The sequence below is a fragment of the Myodes glareolus genome, chromosome 7 (genome assembly GCF_982192425.1).
Source record: "Myodes glareolus chromosome 7, mMyoGla1.1, whole genome shotgun sequence".
Taxonomy (NCBI): Eukaryota; Metazoa; Chordata; class Mammalia; order Rodentia; family Cricetidae; genus Myodes; species Myodes glareolus.
This window is the reverse complement of record NC_142032.1, coordinates 102,774,882-102,792,320: the sequence shown is the minus strand read 5'-3', so window position 1 is coordinate 102,792,320 and position 17,439 is coordinate 102,774,882. Positions and strand designations below refer to the sequence as shown.

At 46.4% G+C, this 17,439-nt stretch overlaps 1 protein-coding gene across 2 annotated transcripts in view; it reads left to right on the top strand.

Moving 5' to 3' along the window:
* Clpb (ClpB family mitochondrial disaggregase) overlaps window positions 1-17,439 on the top strand; it is a 126,720-nt gene that overhangs the window by 60,501 nt on the left and 48,780 nt on the right. For both annotated transcript variants that reach the window (XM_087908649.1, XM_087908650.1), the window contains one exon: window positions 3,098-3,226. In XM_087908649.1, the coding sequence (XP_087764775.1) occupies window positions 3,098-3,226 (129 nt within the window). The remainder of the gene's footprint in view (window positions 1-3,097; window positions 3,227-17,439) is intronic.

Below are 17,439 nucleotides of genomic sequence, written 5' to 3'. Positions count from 1 at the left end.
GTTGCCCTATTCATTCACGATTGCATCTGCAGAAGGTACTGCCATGCACAGGCACTCATTACACTTGTTTGCCCAATGAGTGATGGGTTTTCTTTGTAAAACGGATTATACCCTTCTTGCTTTCTTGAGCCAACTATCACTTTTCTTCAGGTCTATCATTATATCCAGCAGTTAATGTCCTGTGTGGCAGTTCAGAGATGCCCTTAGGGCCTTTTGAGGTGCTGGGCTTGGAATCCTTTTTCAGCTTTTCATTGTCCTGTTCTTTTCCCTCCCTGCCTGGCCAGCGTGTGATTGTGATCAATCTGCTTGACTCGGAAGTGTCCACCCAGCCTTGTTTCCTATTCCTAACCTGCAGTGGGCTAGAAACAAGATCCCCAGTATGATGGGGGTAACTAAAGTAACTAGTGGGATTTGTGACTAAGGGCTGGTCCCTCTCATTCATTGATCTTCTAAAGGGCTCACACAGGAAAAGCATAGGTATATTACACACACACACACACACACACACACACACACACACAGGCCTTGCTAATATAGGTAACCCCTCAGGTGTGCCCAGAGGCCAACCTAATCTAGATAATCCCTCAGGTGTGCTCAGAAGCCAGACTAATCTAAATAACCCCCGATCATGTGCTAGGCTAATCCAGATACCAGGCCCCTTGTGTGCCCAGAGGCTGATCTAACCCTAGCTGCTCAAACACTTTCTTGCTGCCTGTTTTTGACGCCCAGGAGAAAGTCACATTATACTGCCGGGGTCAGTTTTTGTGCTCTGGTTTCCAGCTCTGAGCTCCACCATCTTCATTTTGACCAAAGATTTGAAGTGTTTCCACTCATGCTGGCTTGTTAGGGTGTGGCTACACACCTCAAGTTATCATATGGTAATGCCAGCTTCCACCGAATGTCTTACAGTGTTGCCAGAGCAAGAAAAGGAGAGAATGCAAGAGTCTAAGGCTGGTATAGCCTCCAGGCTCGGCTTTCTCTGTGCTGGATTCTTTCATTGGCGCTGTGAGGGGAGAATGCGGACTCACCCTGGTTCTGGTACTCACCGCTGGTGATTCTGACTGCTAGACTCAGACAGCCCTTCCACCTCAGCCTCTGGGCTCCTCACACACCATTAACTAGCCAAATGAGCTGAACTCCCACATTCTTGACTAAAAACTGAGACTGGATTACGACTACTGGACAGCCTTGCTTTTAAGATCTGTATTTAGATAGTGTCTTCAGTATTCCAAGAGGGAGCACACTTTCAGTTCATTCTGAAAACACTCAGAAAGAGTGGTGTAGGAATAATTGTTTGGTGCTGCTATCTAGGCAAGGTCACTTTTTGCCTTGTGCACGACCTTTTATCCCTCCAGGCAACAGGAGCCTGCCCTTTACGGGATTAGTGCCAGGGGACAGGGAGAACTGGCCCAGGTAGGCAGATCCTGGATCCTAGATTCTACTCCCAACAAAAGAGCTAGGAGGTAGCATTAAGGAGAATTGGGTTCTGGGGTAGTTTCCAAATGAGGGAAACAGAAACCTCAGAACCCAAGCAGGCTTGAAGCTGCTCTGTGGGGCCTTGCCTCCCAGGGGGATGCCCCAAAGGGTTGAACCTTCTAGTTTATTAGCTGATCTAAAAGTGTCTGGATAACAACATAAGCAGATATGTATATATCCACAAACCCAGAGGTCTTGAAAAGTGAGAACAGTTTCAGGTTTTATTTTAATAAGAGAGGAGAGAGAAAAGAAGGCACATGAATAGTGCCTAAGGGTTTGCACGCTCAGCTCCCATGAAATGCCTATCCTTAGTGTTCAGAAGATGTTTGTAGATAGTTATGAAGGGTAGAAAATCAGATTGCAGAACTAGGATGGAGATTATTGGTAGAATTGTCTGTCATGCACAAGGATGTGTTCAACACCAGGTTCAACAGTCAGCACTACCAAAACAGGCCAAAAAGCAAATGAGAGGTACAGTAAATTCCGACTTCGTAGGGAATGCACACCCAGGCACAGTGTACAATCCCTGAAGAGCTAGACCAGATGTTGCTTGTTCCTTCTCAGGTCACTGAGATATGAAGTCCTTTTTTTTCTTTGTTCCCTTCTGTAGTTTCAATTTTTACTTGATTTGTTAAATCAAATTTTAAGCTTTAAGTTACTTACTGAATTGTAAGCAGTAGAGGTGTGTGACTCTTCTGCCTCGAACATCCTCTTGCCTTTCCCTGTTCCTGCCACCCCTTCCCTGTTCTCGCCATCCCACCTCCACTCTCCTTTCCTTCCTTCCTTCCTTCCTTCCTTCCTTCCTTCCTTCCTTCCTTCCTTTCCTTCCTTCTTTCCTTCCTTCCTTCCTTTCTTTCTTTCTTTCTTTCTTTCTTTCTTTCTTTCTTTCTTTCTTTCTTTCTTTCTTCTCAAGCCGAGTTTACCCTGGCTTTCTGTGTCCTCCCATTTTACCCCAACATAGGATTTGTCTGCAGCAGCGCTGTACACATGTTTATCATCTGCCTCTTTAGTCAGTTGAGGTCAGGGACCATAATGATTCATTTCATGTCCCCAAAATGAAGCCTACATGTCAGTCAACATTCATGAAACAAACCAGGCTGTTTTACCTTCTCTTGCCCGGCCCAGATGGCCAGGCTCACAGTGTAGATGCTACTTAATGTTTAGAAGTTCATAGATAAAATATTGAAGAGCCAGGCACTCAAGCAGCTTAAACAAGAGGACCAGCCTGAGGTACACAAATAAATGTTACCTCAAAAACAAGAAGAAATCAAAAAGCAGATGAAGCTGGACACAGTGGCTCACAGCTGGAATCCCAGCACATGGGAGACAGAGGCAGGAGTAGCACTGCGAGCTTAAGACCATCCTGACACATAATGAGAGCCTGTCTCGGGAGAAACAAAATGGTCAGAGAGTCCGGGCCAGTCTGCCCTTCATAGTGAGACACACACACACACACCTACCTACCTACCTACCTAAAGGGAGATGTGGGTAGGGAAAGTAGACAAAAATCATGAGCTTGTACAGACTAATTTGTTGCTAATGGAGGTTTGTGGGGTTTTTGTTGTTGTTTGTTTGCTTGTTGGTTTTTTTGTTTTATCTTGTTTTGTTTTTGGTCCCTCAGTCCTAGTCACTCGAGAGGACGACTTCAACAACCGGCTAAACAACCGTGCTAGCTTCAAGGGCTGCACAGCTCTGCACTATGCCGTCCTGGCTGACGACTACCGCGTTGTGAAGGAGCTACTGGATGGAGGTGAGAGCTGTGGGTTGTGGCTGGCAGGGGAAAGTAATCCTGGTACTCTCCTAAGCTAAGGGATGGGCAGACTTACCAGGAATAACAGTGACAATGTGTGATTTGCCCTTTGGTGGTTGTATGTTCTTGGGCAGGTATGTGTGTATTGGGGGCATGTAGGGGGTTGTCCTCCACCCTGTCTGTGATAAGCTGTGAGGGTTTTTTTAAAGACTTTTTTTTTTTAATTATGTGGGGGAGTAGGTGTGTGCACCTGAATCCAAGTGTCCTCAGAGCTGAGTGGCGTTGGATCTTCTGGAGCTGGAGTTACAAAAGCAGCATGGGTACTAGGAACTGAACCTGTGTCCTTATTGCTGAGCTGTTTCTTCAGCCCCACTGTGAGAATTTCTTCATTGAAATTTCTTCAAGAAATTCATTTTGGGAATTTCTTCCCAAAAGTGTCAGCTTGTTCTCTTGTGACTTCCAGAGCAGGACCAGGGGAACAAAACCCTCCTAACCTGTGTCAGAGTTGCTGTCCTGGATCTTGGCCCCACTGCAATCTCACGTAGGTCTGTTACTCTGAGCCATGGTGTCCTGTTCACACTCATACTTGTAGTCAGGGGCTGGAACAGGGATCTTGTTTGCCGGCAGCCTGGACTTCATAATGAATTCCAGGCTAATCTGAGGTTTATAACTAAGCCTGTCTCCAAAACTAGCAACAATACCAAAGCAGAAGGCTTCTCATTTGCCTTTCTCCTTAGAGTACAGACTATATTGACCTATTAAGTATCCTTAGTACCAGCATGGTTCATGCCATGTAGTGAGTGCTCTATAACCATCTGCTGAACAGTGAATGGCCTCCCTTTTAAGGGTGTCAGTTTCATTACAGGAATAGAATGCTCCATACTCTGGCTGGGCTGGTTTTATCCAAGTCTGGTACAGAGTTCATTGCCAGACACCTTCATATGGCCATTTCCTTCTTAGTTCCCCTTATCCCCATCTAGCTTCTGAAAGATTAGAGCCAGCATGTGGAGGACCCGGATCCATTCTTGGGGCTAGAACCTCAGGTCCTCCGTCCTTCTCCATGGGGACCAAAAGAACTAGACCATCCTTTGAGTCCCTCTGGGTCATTCAAATGATTCTTTCTCCCTCACAGAAGAAATCTCCAAGATTAGTAGGCTGAGGGATCCCACTCCTTCCTCAGGTAGTCAGTTCCATTTTGCTTCGCAGTGACCATGGGAACACCTTTTTAATGAACTGTGGTTGCTTTGTATTTTCTACCACTTTTTCTAGTCAGCCCTCACAGGAAGTTCATTCTGTCCCTGAGCCTGTGCCTTCCGGGTCCAGGATCCCAATGATCTTCCAGCCCATGTCATGCCCTTGATTTGGGACACTTCCCAGGAACCCAGCCTTGCCACCTCCTGTCGGCCATAGGCACACTGGTTTCATAACCAGGCCTTGCCTGTGCCCTCACCCTTCAAGGGGCCAGCTCTGAAGCATGCCTTGGTCTGTAAGTGTGCCTGGAAGCCTGCTCTGCCAGGTAGAGTAAGGGTGACTCTGTCCTTTGGAAAGCTCTCTGGTGAGACATTGCAACTAAGCGTCAGAACATGCATGTGGGGCTTCTCTCTCTCATGCCTTCCAATCCGTGTGCCCAGCCATTGTCTCCTGGTTCATGTCCCTGCTCCCCAGCCACCAGACAGTGTTCATTCTATGAGGAGCCTTCACCCCCCCCTTCCCGAGGTTCCTGTTCCTGCTTCCCCAGCCACCAGACAGATGACAGCGTTCATTCTACAAGGGGCCTTTGCGCCTGCTTGCAGATCGAACACCTTTAAAATGAAGAAGCGAGGGCCTTTTATGAGGCTCCATCCACCTCCCCCCCAGGCCAAGGCTAGCCCTTTGAGCTGTTCTGAGGACATGCTTTCCTGCCCGGTGACTTGGAACGGATACCCTGAGCCCCCACCTCTGCATTTCTCCCACCTGCCTCTTTAGGAGTCATCCATTTATACCCCTGCCTAGTTTCCCAGCCTCGAGGGTCAAAGCCATTAGCCCACTTGTTTCCCCCTTCTAGACCTGAGCAAGTTGCTGTCACTCAGGCCCTGCAGGTCTGCCAGTTTCTGACCCCTCTCCCCTTCTTGACCTCCCTTACTCTACCAGTGTGTGTGACCAGCCAACCAAGAGGCAGGATCCTGCTCTCTTGTCCTCAGGGCTCTTGTCTGTAACATTTCCAAAGTCTTTGACCTCTGCTGACCTTTTCCAAAGGGTCTGCCTTCCTGCCTATCAGCTTTATCGTAGTGCTCTGGCCACCAGCTTTGCTGTAGCAAAGGAGGAAGGTTCTCTCTGAAAGACCCAAGGCAGGCCTAGGCACAAAGACTGTCTGCTCTCAAGGCCTACAGGGATTTACGTTTCTGCATCTACTCTTAGGAGTAGAGGAAGCAGCCACTCTTGCTGCTTGTTCTCTAAGCTGTGAAGAGGCTCAGGCAACAGCATCAAGCTGAGGATGTGGACACCTTCCAGCCTGTAGGAGGCAGCATGGAGTAGTAGAAAACACACCCGGGCTTCAGAATCAGCTAATCTGGGTTGGGATCCCAGCTTCCGATAACCGACAGGTCGTCCTAGCTCTACTATCCTAGCCTTGGTTGTTTCGCCAGATGACGCCTCCTTCATAGGACTGTGTGGAGATTAGTAACAGGTGTAAAGTCCCTGGCAGACATAGTAGATGCTCTGTGACAAGTAGCTACTTTTTTTTTTCATTTTTATTGGGGTATATTGATTGTATGTAGTAACAGGGTTCGTGTAGCGTGCTCTGGATCATAGCCCCCAGTGTGTTTCTCTCTCCCTCCTGCTGTCGCACTGGTTGTTTCAGTCCCTCGGTTTCACTCTGCTTGCATGGCCTGTACATGTAAATGTTTTTATGTAGCTGCGTGAATTCTCAGATCCAAGCTGAAAGACAGACATGTTTCTATTGTCCATAGCAGTTACTGTGACGACTGAGATAGTTACACTCTGGGTGGACAGCTGTAACTCCATTTCTCTTCCTGCATCTCTGCTTGCACCACCCCCACAGTCTAGAGTGCTGTTGCCTTCCCTCCCTTCTCACCTCCCTCTCTTGGGAAGCCTTTTCTGCTTGTCCACCTGTTCAGGTGCTTTCTTCCTCCTGTGAACTGTGCAGTGTTGTCTGAGAGCTTACCACAGATGCTCAGGATCATTTTTCTGCTTCAAGTGACCCATAGCCGTGAAAAGGTACATGCTTTGGAGACAGACTTGACTTTAAAGCATGTCTCCGTTACATCATATGTTGAACTATTTGCCATCTCTGAGATCATGTACCTTGGGACATCTTAAGGGTCAGGCACACCATCTCTGACCATGAGACTGTGATGCTGACAGATGTGTAAACCAGCCATGGCAGTGGGGTGGGTGCTGTGGCAGAAAGTTGAAAAAGGGGCTCTGTGTACGTGAAAGAGGAAATGCCTTCTTGTCACCGAGCAGGGAGGTGGAACAAGTTCCAGAAAGACCCCTGGAGGAGTGGGTGATCCCCTTTCCAGCAAGAGCAATAGGGAGATAGTTCCCTTGTAGGAACTCGAATTATCGGGTGTCCACCTTACTGTCCTACAAGAAGTATACTGACTGTACATTTTCATCCTTGCTGCTGCTGCCTCGGTGTTGTTTACTTAGAACAGGAAGGTTGTGCTACCACACTTTCCAAGTGCGAGGAAAGATGGAGGAGGGCAGGTGGGCACTGTGACTGGCAGCGAAGTCCCAGTAGACGCATCTCAGCACACCCGGAGCTGGTGAGCTCGCAGGAATGCGCTCCCACGGGCAACTGTCTGCCTGAAGCACACCTCTAATCATGTGGGGCTTTGACTTAGTTCCTTCAGAGAAATCAGCCTTCATTGTATACAAGTGACACTCTTGGGAGAGGGATAATATTGTTTGTTATCAGGACACTTGGCTGTTCTTCCCGCCAGCCTCTAACACCCCTCCCACGTTCCCGGCGCTGCCCCTCTACTTGTGCAGCTCCTTCTGCCCTGCGTTCCACTGGGACCTTCTCAGGCGGGTGCGTTTCTTTCTACCAGCCAATCCCCAGTTCTGCTTCCATCTTCCCTGCCCTTGGGACTAGAGGACAACGTCGCTTACTAAACTAAGGTAGAGTGTACACCAGGAGTCTACCTAGCTTTTCATCTCCACCTCTCGAGCTACACCCTGGCACGCTACCGAGTACATTTTTGGATGCACTAACAAATCTCTGAAAGCCCTGCATGGCTTCCTGACCCACCCATTCTTACTCCTGCTGCCTCCTATCTGAACTGCCTCTGTCTCTGTCTCTTCTTCCCACTGCTCTTCCCTGTTTCATCGCTGGTGCTCCTTACCTCAGAAATGCCTGGCCCTTCGAAAATCCTCCCCAGGCCTCCCTCAGCCTTTCCTTCCCACTTTCAAGGTTCCTCTTTGACCCCTTCTCTGAGTGCCTGGCTGGATCGTTGGTGTTAACCTGCCAGCATCCCTGAGTCCATAAATTCTTACAGCCTGAGGCAAAGGGCCTTTCCAGTGCGGACATCCTCCTGCAGCAGCCTGTGCTTAGCCCATCGTCAGGCCCAAAACTCAGTGTTCCGTTTCTTGTTCCACTTCACTGTCTGTCCATCTGTCTACACCAGCAGATGTTGCACCGGCAGCTTTCTTTGCCCGGGGCTGTCTTCCCTCTGTTGAAACTTCAGACGCAGCAGTGCAGAGAAGGATCCGAAGTTCTAGTTCTGCTACCCACAATTCTTTGTGCAAACCCTTTCTCACTGTCCATAAAACCAAACAGCTACCGCAGCTGCTCTCAGGAACCTCCTCCAGCCCTGGTGTCCTGCGCAGTCTCTGCTAAGTTTCTTCCATCATCTATTAAGCATTTGCTATAGTAGTTAAATTCTAGTATAAGTGTTAAAGGGACAGAATTTACTTTGCTCAGTTTCATGGTGGGGACGATATGACAAAGCATGTAGAAAGGACGGGAGCAGGAGGGAGACATTTACTGAGCACCTCTCCTGTCACAGGCCTCAACCTAGGCATCAGGTCAATAACTCTGATCCAGACTTGGGTGTTGCCTTTAAGGAACTCAATTTATGAGAAAACCAGACATTTAACAATGATTCTGAGCCAGCGGTGGTGGCGCACGCCTTTTAATCCCAACACTCGGGAGGTGGAGGCAGGCGGATCTCTGTGAGTTCGAGGCTACCCTGGTCTACAAGAGCTAGTTCCAGGACAGGCTCCAAAAGAGACCCTTTCTTGAAAATCCAAAAACAAAACAAAACAAACAAACAAACAAAAAAAACAATGACTCTGATGTGATAGTGGAAATTTCTTGCACCAAAACAGGCACCAAAAGCTATAGAGAGACCCTGTCTTGAAAATCCAAAAACAAAACAAAACAAACAAACAAACAAAAAACAATGACTCTGATGTGATAGTGGAGATTTCTTGCATGCCGTATTGACTAAAATTTTCAAAAGAATAATTGCCCCCCTCCATCATTCTGTTTTCTCAGCTTCTCTTGTTTTCTGAACTTCAACTGTTAATGTCAGTGTTAAAAATGACTTAAATGGTAGTACCGTCGTTGCCTTGGTTTTCAGATCTAAGGCTTAAGTCGTCCTTGAATTCTTTTCTCGTCCATTCCATGGACAGTTCTTTAGTAAGTCCTGTTGGTTGTCCCTGGCCCCATCATTTCTCGTGTACTACCCTGAGAAGACTATTTTCACAGTTTATTCCTGTCCCCTCAAGCCTCCACCAAATCACAGCCAAAGGGATTATTGCCCTTAATATGTCATGTCCCAGCCAGACAGTGGTGGCACATGCCATTAATCCTAGCAGTCAGGAGGCAGATTCAAGGCTGGCCTTATCTACAGAGCAAGTTCCAGGACAGCCAGGGCTATGCAGAGAAACCCTGTGTGGAAAAAAACAAAAAACAAAACAAACAAACAAAAAACTTTTCCTACTTTAAAATAAAAAAAAAATTTTGACCCCAGCATTTGACCCCATAAAGGCCAGATACCTTACCAGAGCCTTAAAAGCCCTTTGTCACGCAGAGCTCTGCAGCCTCGGGTCACTGCTCTCCCTGGATGCCACTCTCTTCAGAAACACTAGCCCTCCTTGTCTCCAGGGATGGCCACTCCAATGTCCCATCTCAGGGACCTCCCAAGCTACCCTAGTAAAAGTTGCTCCAGTGCACTTTATCCTGTTACCCTACTTCGCCCTCCTCATGGCACTTGATTTGGCACCTGCAAATCTGTTTGTGTCATTATTATCTGTCTCTTTCCTGCCAGCGCATGGAGTCCTGTGGCCACAGAGACCTTATCTCTCTTACAATCGTAGACAGACAGTCCACAGTGAGCATAGGGAAGGCGACTCACAGTTACTGACAAGGAACTTGGTGCTTCCCAGTCAAGATGGCTAGCAGGGCAGGCAGTTGGGCTGGACAGGTTTGAGCAGGAAGACTGGAGGTCATTCTCCTGGGGATGGCTAAGGCTGCACATTGTCCATAGGCAGTATAGCTGAAGGGTCCCACCGATGCAAGGGCCCAGGAAATGGGAGAAGGTGCTGCACTAAGGCAGTGAATCTCACCTCATCTGCAAAAGATTGGTCTCTGTTTTAATCTGTTCATCACAAACCACTATCTTCTACACTTGATTTTAGCCAAAATTATGCTGAGAAACAATAATACTTAAGTACAATCAAAATGAATTATTAGAAAAAGGGAAATTTTCAAAAGAAATGCCAACTACATGCCCATCTTTGTTATTAGTGTTCATAGACATAAAATGACTCTGGACGTCACTGTGAAAGTGTTTCGTAGAGGACCGATGGTGAGGTCCACCGAATGGCACTAGTTCATGGCCCCCACATTCAGCATCACTGCTGCGCTGGTCATCTGGGCAGAGGGGAGACCGATGAGCAGAAGATGAGATAGCCTCTGCGCTCAAGATCTTCGTTCAGGACATGTTTGTGCTGCCTGGCAGAGGGGTCAGAGGCTGCAGGCACCGGGAACTGTGGTCCACCCCCGCCCTGCCTTGTCTCGTCTTTGATCACAGCCCCTCTCTGGCATCACTTTTTTAGTATAAAATGAAGAGATCATATCGCTAACAAAAACGCCTCCTTTTGCACAGATAGAAAACCTTTGTGCTAGCAGTTGTCTAGGGGAAGTAGGGGGCAGGTAATTAGCACAGGTTTGCATGAAAATATTCTAAAGTAGATTATGGTGATGGTTGTATGGTACTGTCTTTATGCTAAAAAGCATTAAATTGCATACTTTAGATGGGCAAACTTCATGGCATGTAAATTATATTTCAGTAAAACTGTTGGAAAAGAAAAAAAAAAATCTTCCATACCATTCCAAACTGAACAATTCTGGCTTGGATGGGTGGCTGGCTACTTGGAAACAAGTCAGAAAACCAAGAGAACTGGAATCAGCTCCTCGTCTAGCATGGCAGATGAGATGACCCGTCAGTGATATCAATTCTTTTTCAAGAGTGCTATTGAGAGACTGGAGAAATGGCTCACCACCTAAGAGCACTTGCAGAAGACCTGAGCTTGTCCCGCACCCAGTCTGAGCTTCTCATAACTACCTGTAACTCCAGCTCCAAGGCATCCTGCATCCTTTTCTGGCTTCCACAGTCACCTATACATATGTGACACACACACCCTCATAAATAAAAATATTTTTAAAAATGCTATTAAAAATTTAACTGAAAACATTCTCTTACTCTTAATGACATTTTGATTAATTTCATCATATTATCTTAACAAATATCTATTGCATGCCCCATCCCTTGCAAAGCTTAAAATCTGTCAGAGTAGCAACATTAGACAAATAATTACTAAATTATTAGCTAATAATATAATATTATTATTACAGAAGAGTAGAAGGTACTACAAGAGGATAATGAAAACCTAATCTAGTCCAGGGGACTGAGGGAAGTCTTCTGAACAAATCCACGTGTGCTGAGATCTGAAATGTAGGTTCTTGAAGGTCTTCTAGCTTGAGACAACCCTGTGGAGGGAGAGGGCCATTAGTCACCCTTAGGGACCAGCAATCCTGGACCCAAGGACACTAGCAAGTAGGTAAGTCTGAAGGCAGTGGTTCTCAACCTTGCTAATTCTGTGACCCCTTAATGCAGTTCCTCATGTTGTAGTGACCCCCAACCATAAAATTATTTCATTGCTACTCCATAACTATGATTTTATAACTAATATGAATCATAATATAAATATCTAGTATCCAGGGTTCTGTGGGATTATCATTGCAGTTCACATCTTGGATCAGGTGCGGTGTAGGAACACCATGACCCTGAGTCCTGCCCTCAGGACTCAACCAGCTCAGAATGAAACTTCCCTTGCTCATCGCCAGGGTGAGGTACTTCTGTACCCTAGGGCCTGTGGAATCAGTGAGTGACTGAGCTGGAGACAAGAGTCTGGTCACCATGGCTTTTCCAGAACCATCTGCCATCCAGGCACCCGCATTTCATCAAGGCTTTAATGGGCTCCAAGCAGTCGTCAGATGAGCCTGGCTGGCATCCGGCATGAGCTCATCACCGCCATCAGTAGCAGCTGAAAGCCAGGCCTCCCCTGGGTGAAGGAGAGGTCAGCATTGGCTAGGCAGGTCGTTCCGGGTTCCATTCCTTCACCTGCACTGTACCTGGAAACAGTTCCCGAGGCCAGCTGAGCTTTGCTGGCTTATTTCTACCTCTCTAGGGCATGTCTCAGAAAGGAAAAGAGAGACCCTGCTTTAGGGAGGGAAGGTATCAAGCGGAAGGTCAGTGCCTACAGAATACCAACAAAAGAGTAGACTAGAGAGTGAGTGGGAACCAAGATTCCCTCCCAAAAGGAGTCTTGATTGTAGCATTCCTGTGCTCTTCCCTCTGCACAGAAGCCTGATCTTGTCCTGGAAGAACCCAGCAAGGATATTCTCTGTGAGCTTGAGCCACATGCTCCTTTCTGAACTGCATGTTGAAAATGAATTCTTTTCATTATAACAGAGGGGAACTTGCCACTGAGAAAGCCTTCAGAGACCCCTTTGGAAGTAATGGATCCCTGTGTGGTAGGAAGTGCTTCCTGGGTGTTGGGATCTGGCACAGACATCATTCTGACACCCTGTCCAACCTCCCTTTTAATAGCGTCAGCTTGCCTGTCCTAAAATAAGTTAGCCTGTGGTACCTAAACTTTCCATTATGATATTTTGTAACTTTGAATGAACATTTACCTTATTACTCAAGTGCATGCAAATCTAAATTTTCCTGTTTATTCAGCAACTATTATCTCTTTTTCTGCAGCTGATCGCCATCATCTCTGTTTTAGGCTTCTCTGGGTGTTCTTCAAGTGTCCTATTTGTTTTTTTTCACCACACTTACTCAGAACTGAAATATCTCCTTCCCACTGAACCACATTCTCAGAAGGCAGAGTGTGGACGTGGTTGCTTATGTTCCCAGAATCTCACCTGCTCTTAGCACATGACAATAAGTAATTGTTGACTAAATTAATTTATAAATAAGCACAATCAATAAAAGGTATGAAAGATGAGATATAGGCTCTTCTCTTGTCTTCCTTCATGATAATTAAAGACAAGGAGGTGCAAGACCCATACTGGCATTGAAACAGGCGTTGTGTTAGGTGGAACTGTAGGCCCAGGTCCCACAGAAGTGAAGCAGGCAAAGGGGAAGGATAGGAAGTGGGACCAAAACCAGCCCTGAGCCTGTGTGCTGTGTAGAGATGATAGGAAAATGGCCTGCTGGACTGTCAGGGAGACTCGAGTGCTGAAGGAACCAGGATAAATTTGTAGTCAAAACAGTTTTGAAGTGGTTGACCATGATGATTTTTACTTTTCAAAAGATAAATATAAAGTTTTATGGAGCATTTTAGGAAAGGAGTTTATCAAAGGAGGATACATAGTGGGAAAGAGGTGTCCCTGCCACGTCTCTGGTCCTCCTCAGGCAGGCTTTGTAACTTTTCCTACGATCCTCCCTATGGCTGCTGTTAGCAGTTAGCACCGTGGGAGAAAACCGCATAAGTGTGTCATCGTGCAGTGGTGAAGTGGGTTTCACTAGGGTAAAACCAAGGTGTCTTCAGAGACGCCTTCCTTTTGGGAGACTCTAGTAAAGAACCTGTTCTCTCACTTTGTCCACTTTATAGAGGACCTTCTTCCATGCTCTGGAGACCATCCATCTCCAAATAGCAGTGACCGACTGAGTTTCTTCCATAGTTCATCACCTAGGCATTCTTTTCCCCTCTTCCTCCCTTTATAAAGACCCTGTAGTTTTGTTGGACCACCTGATAATTAATTGTGTCTGTAGCGTTCAAGCCCATTCATGTCCCCATGATATATTCACAGGCTCACAGGACTTGGGAACTTCTTTGTGGGCATACTCTGCCTAGAACACTCTCAGAGATATTTTATGCATGATTAGTTTTTATTCTTGTTTTTGAACAATTAATACTTGCACATAGCACAGACTTCAAGAGTTTTCAGTGATAAAAGTCTTAATTCCCACACAAGCTTCAGCTAAGTATTGTCCAGTCTCTCTGTTGTATTTCTTCTTTTTCCTCCTTGCAGTTAACCAGAGCATGAATTTTTGGTTTTGTTTGTTTTGTTTTTCAAGACAGGGTCCCTCTGTGGCTTTGGAGACTGTCCTGGAACTAGCTCTTGTAGACCAGGGTGGCCTTGAACTCACAGAGATTCACCTGCCTCTACCTCCCAAGTGCTGGGATTAAAGGCGTGTGCCACCACTGCCCGACCAAAACCAGTCTTTATACAACCTTTTTGAGATAGATGTTTTCCATACTTTCTAATGCCAACACTCACCCAACAGTGACCATTTGGCATGTGGCCTTCTTCTGTGGTATGCAAAACCCCTTCCCTCCAATATATCTATATTGGTCATAGTGTGCTCACTGATACATACTGTTTTAATGCCTGTAATTCATTACTGTCCTTAACTATATTCATGCTAAAATTGTCTCTGATTTTACCAGGGTAGCATTCCTCTATCTTTTTCTTTCCTCCCTCCCTCCCTTCCTCCCTCCCTCCCTTCTTCCCTCCCTTCCTCCCTCCCTTCCTTTCTTCCTTTCTTTTTTTTGTTGTTTGTTTTATTTTGTTTTCTTTTGGCGGGTGGGGGACAGGGTCTCTGCAGAGCCTTGACTGTCCTGGAACTTCCTCCTACCTCTGCCTCCCAAGTGCTGAGATTAAAGGTGTGCACCACCATGTTCCTTTTTATTCTTTTAGCATTAGCATTAGCAAGACAGTTCAAGCTCATCTTGTGCCCACCTTTTTCTGCCTTGCCTGGGATTTTTTAGTGAGCAATTGTCTTAGAGACTGAAATCTAGTACTGAGCTTCTTTTCTTCCTCCTCGTTTTTGCAGTTTTTGTGGTTTTACTTGAACAAAAATAAACCGTGCGTGTGAGCTGCCCCTTCCTTCACTGCTCAGCCTGGTGGCACTGGGATTGGTAACTCTAATGACAGCTGGACAGCTCTTTCTCTCATGGCTGTGCAGTGTTAGGAGGAGACGTAACGGTCTCAGCACAGGAAGATTAGGTGCTCAGCAGCAGCACTTCTAGCTACTTGACTCCGTGGACCAGGGTCTTAGCTTAACCCTCTCTGTCACCTCGACAGAGCACCATGGCATGGCCTCTTACAAAAGGAAATGTTTAGTTTGGGGCTCATGGAATCCATGACCTTCATGGTAGGGAGCATGGCAACAGAAATACAGGCGTGGCATTGGAGCACAAGACGTTGAGCTCACTGGGAAGGACTTGGGCTTTTTGAAACTCCAAGACTCATCCCCAGTGACTCATCTTACCAGTACCAGGTGGATTTCTTTGTCCTTTCTTTTCTTTTTAATGTTCTTAGACTTCACCAGAGGACAGAGGGCAGCCATGACTCCACATAGGAGATGGCAACTACTTACCGACAGCAAGAGGAAGAAGGCCTGGGCACACTTCTTGCACTTTGTTAACCACCAACATGTTCAGGTTTCTATGGGGAGTTAGGGAGGGTGCACAGGTGTGGTGCTAGAGGTGCGCATCAGATCTCTTATTGATTCGGAACTCACTGGGTTGTCAAGCTTTGGAAATTTTGTCAATCACAATAGAAGGGAAATATTTTACTTAGTTACTCGGTTCTCTTATTACAAATGTATTTGAACATCATTTCATTTATTTAAAAACCATTTCAGCCAGGTGTTGGTAGTGCAGCACTCTGGAGGCAGAAGCAGGCGGATCTCTCTGAGTTTGAGGCTAGCCTGGTCTATAGAGCAAGTTCCAGGACAGCCAGAGCTACACAGAGAAATTCTGTCTCCAAAAAAAAAAGGGGGGGGGGACTGGAGAGATGGCTCAGAGATTAAGAGCACTGCCTGCATTTCCAAAGGTCATGAGTTCAATTCCCAGCAACCACATGATGACTCACAACCATCTATAATGAGATCTGGTGCCCTCTTCTGGCCTGCAGGCATACATGCAGGCAGAACACTATACATAATAAATAAACCTTTAAAAAAAAAAAAAAGAACCAATTGTGGGATTTTCTTTTGTGAATTATCTGTCACATCTTGACCATTTTTCTGTAAGACAAAAAAAAAATAATTGGGGGGTTTTTCGAGACAATGTTTCTCCGTGTAGCTTTGGAACTTGTCCTGGAACTCGCTCTACAAACCAGGCTAGCCTTGAACTCACAGAGATCCACCTGTCTCTGCCTCCTGTGTGCTGGGATTAAAGGTTGGTCTTTGTTTTTCTTTTCCGTTATTTTTGTTTTGTTTTTCGGGACAGAGTCTTCCAGTACTTCCCCAGTTGACCTGGTGCTATCACTTTGTAGCCCAGATTAGTTTCAAACTCAAAGCAATCTTCCTGCTTCATTCAGTCTTATAAGTGCTGGGATCATAGATATACATAATACTCTCTTATGTTTTTTGTTTGTTTTAAGATTTATTTTTATTTGTCTAGATGAGTGTGTGCCATGTGAGAGCAGCTGCCCAGGGAAGCTAGAAGTGGGTGTCATTTCTAATTTGCCCTTTACCTGGTGCCACAAATGTGGTTCATCCTGCAGCCTCAGCTCTAGGACAGACAAGTTCTCAGAACTCATTAGGGAAAAACACTTTTGAATAATAAATAATCCAGCCCAGGCAGGGAGTTCCATCAAATGGTCCTCTTGGTGTCTGGGCCTGTCTTCGCCCCTCTCCTCCTCCTCTCCTACCACTCTTCTGTTTGTTTTTCAAGACAGCCACCTGGTAACTGCTGGGTGTAGAGCATAAACTGAAAGAGCTGTTGGCAGCAGCCTCTGCGCTGGGAAATGCAGCACTCTTGTGAGGAAGCAGCCTTGATGGAGGGCTGAGAAACACCAGATAAATGGTTCCTTTGCCCAGACCCATAGCCTGTGACATTTGTCACTATATAAAAGACACCTCTTTCACACTGGTAAGTACAGTTAAGAAGATCCCACTGGGATGTTCCTGTGCTTGTTTGCAAAGTCAACTATGCTTAAGTCTTCCTGAAATGCAGAGCCGGTCTATGAATGTGCCTTATTCCAGAAACTAGGGGCTCACTCGTTGCTTTTATGTTTTGAGACGATGTGTTGATGTCTAGCCTAGGCTGGTGCAGACTTACAGCAGACCTCCCGCCTCAGTCTTTCCAGTGGCATGAGCCACCACAACCAGCTTCAGCCATTGCTTCAACTGCTAATACTTTTCAAAGCAGAAGTCTGGACTGAGCTGTGGGAAACAGACTTATAAGTGGAAGCCTTCTCTCCACGGCTGTGGACATCAGCTGGGATTGGTCAGCAGACGCTTAAACATCTGGTCAGCTCAGCCCTTTGGGGTGAGCAGTGTTTTATAGACAACCCATCAAGATTGATTGGCCTTCTAACTGAATTAGCCAGATGTGGGCATTGTGTGCCCTTTCCTCAGCCTCCTCCAATGTTGTTAGATGAAAGCAGACATGCGATTAGCATGTTTGAAGATGATGTGGTTTTAGTGCATAAACAAAAGATGCCGCCTCCTGCAGCCTGTGGCTCTGCCACAGATATCAGCAGTATAATTACAAGCCTAGACCTGAGCTTGGCTTCCTCAGTCTCAGCTGTTATTTGCAAGAGGGGGAGGGGAGAGGGGTCAAGGCTGACAAAGCCTGGGGACACTCTGAGTTCCGCTTCATCCAGAGCACGCTGACACCTTGGAGGTAGTGTGCTGGATTGGGAGGAGGAGGAATGCGGTAGTCTGAAACCCATA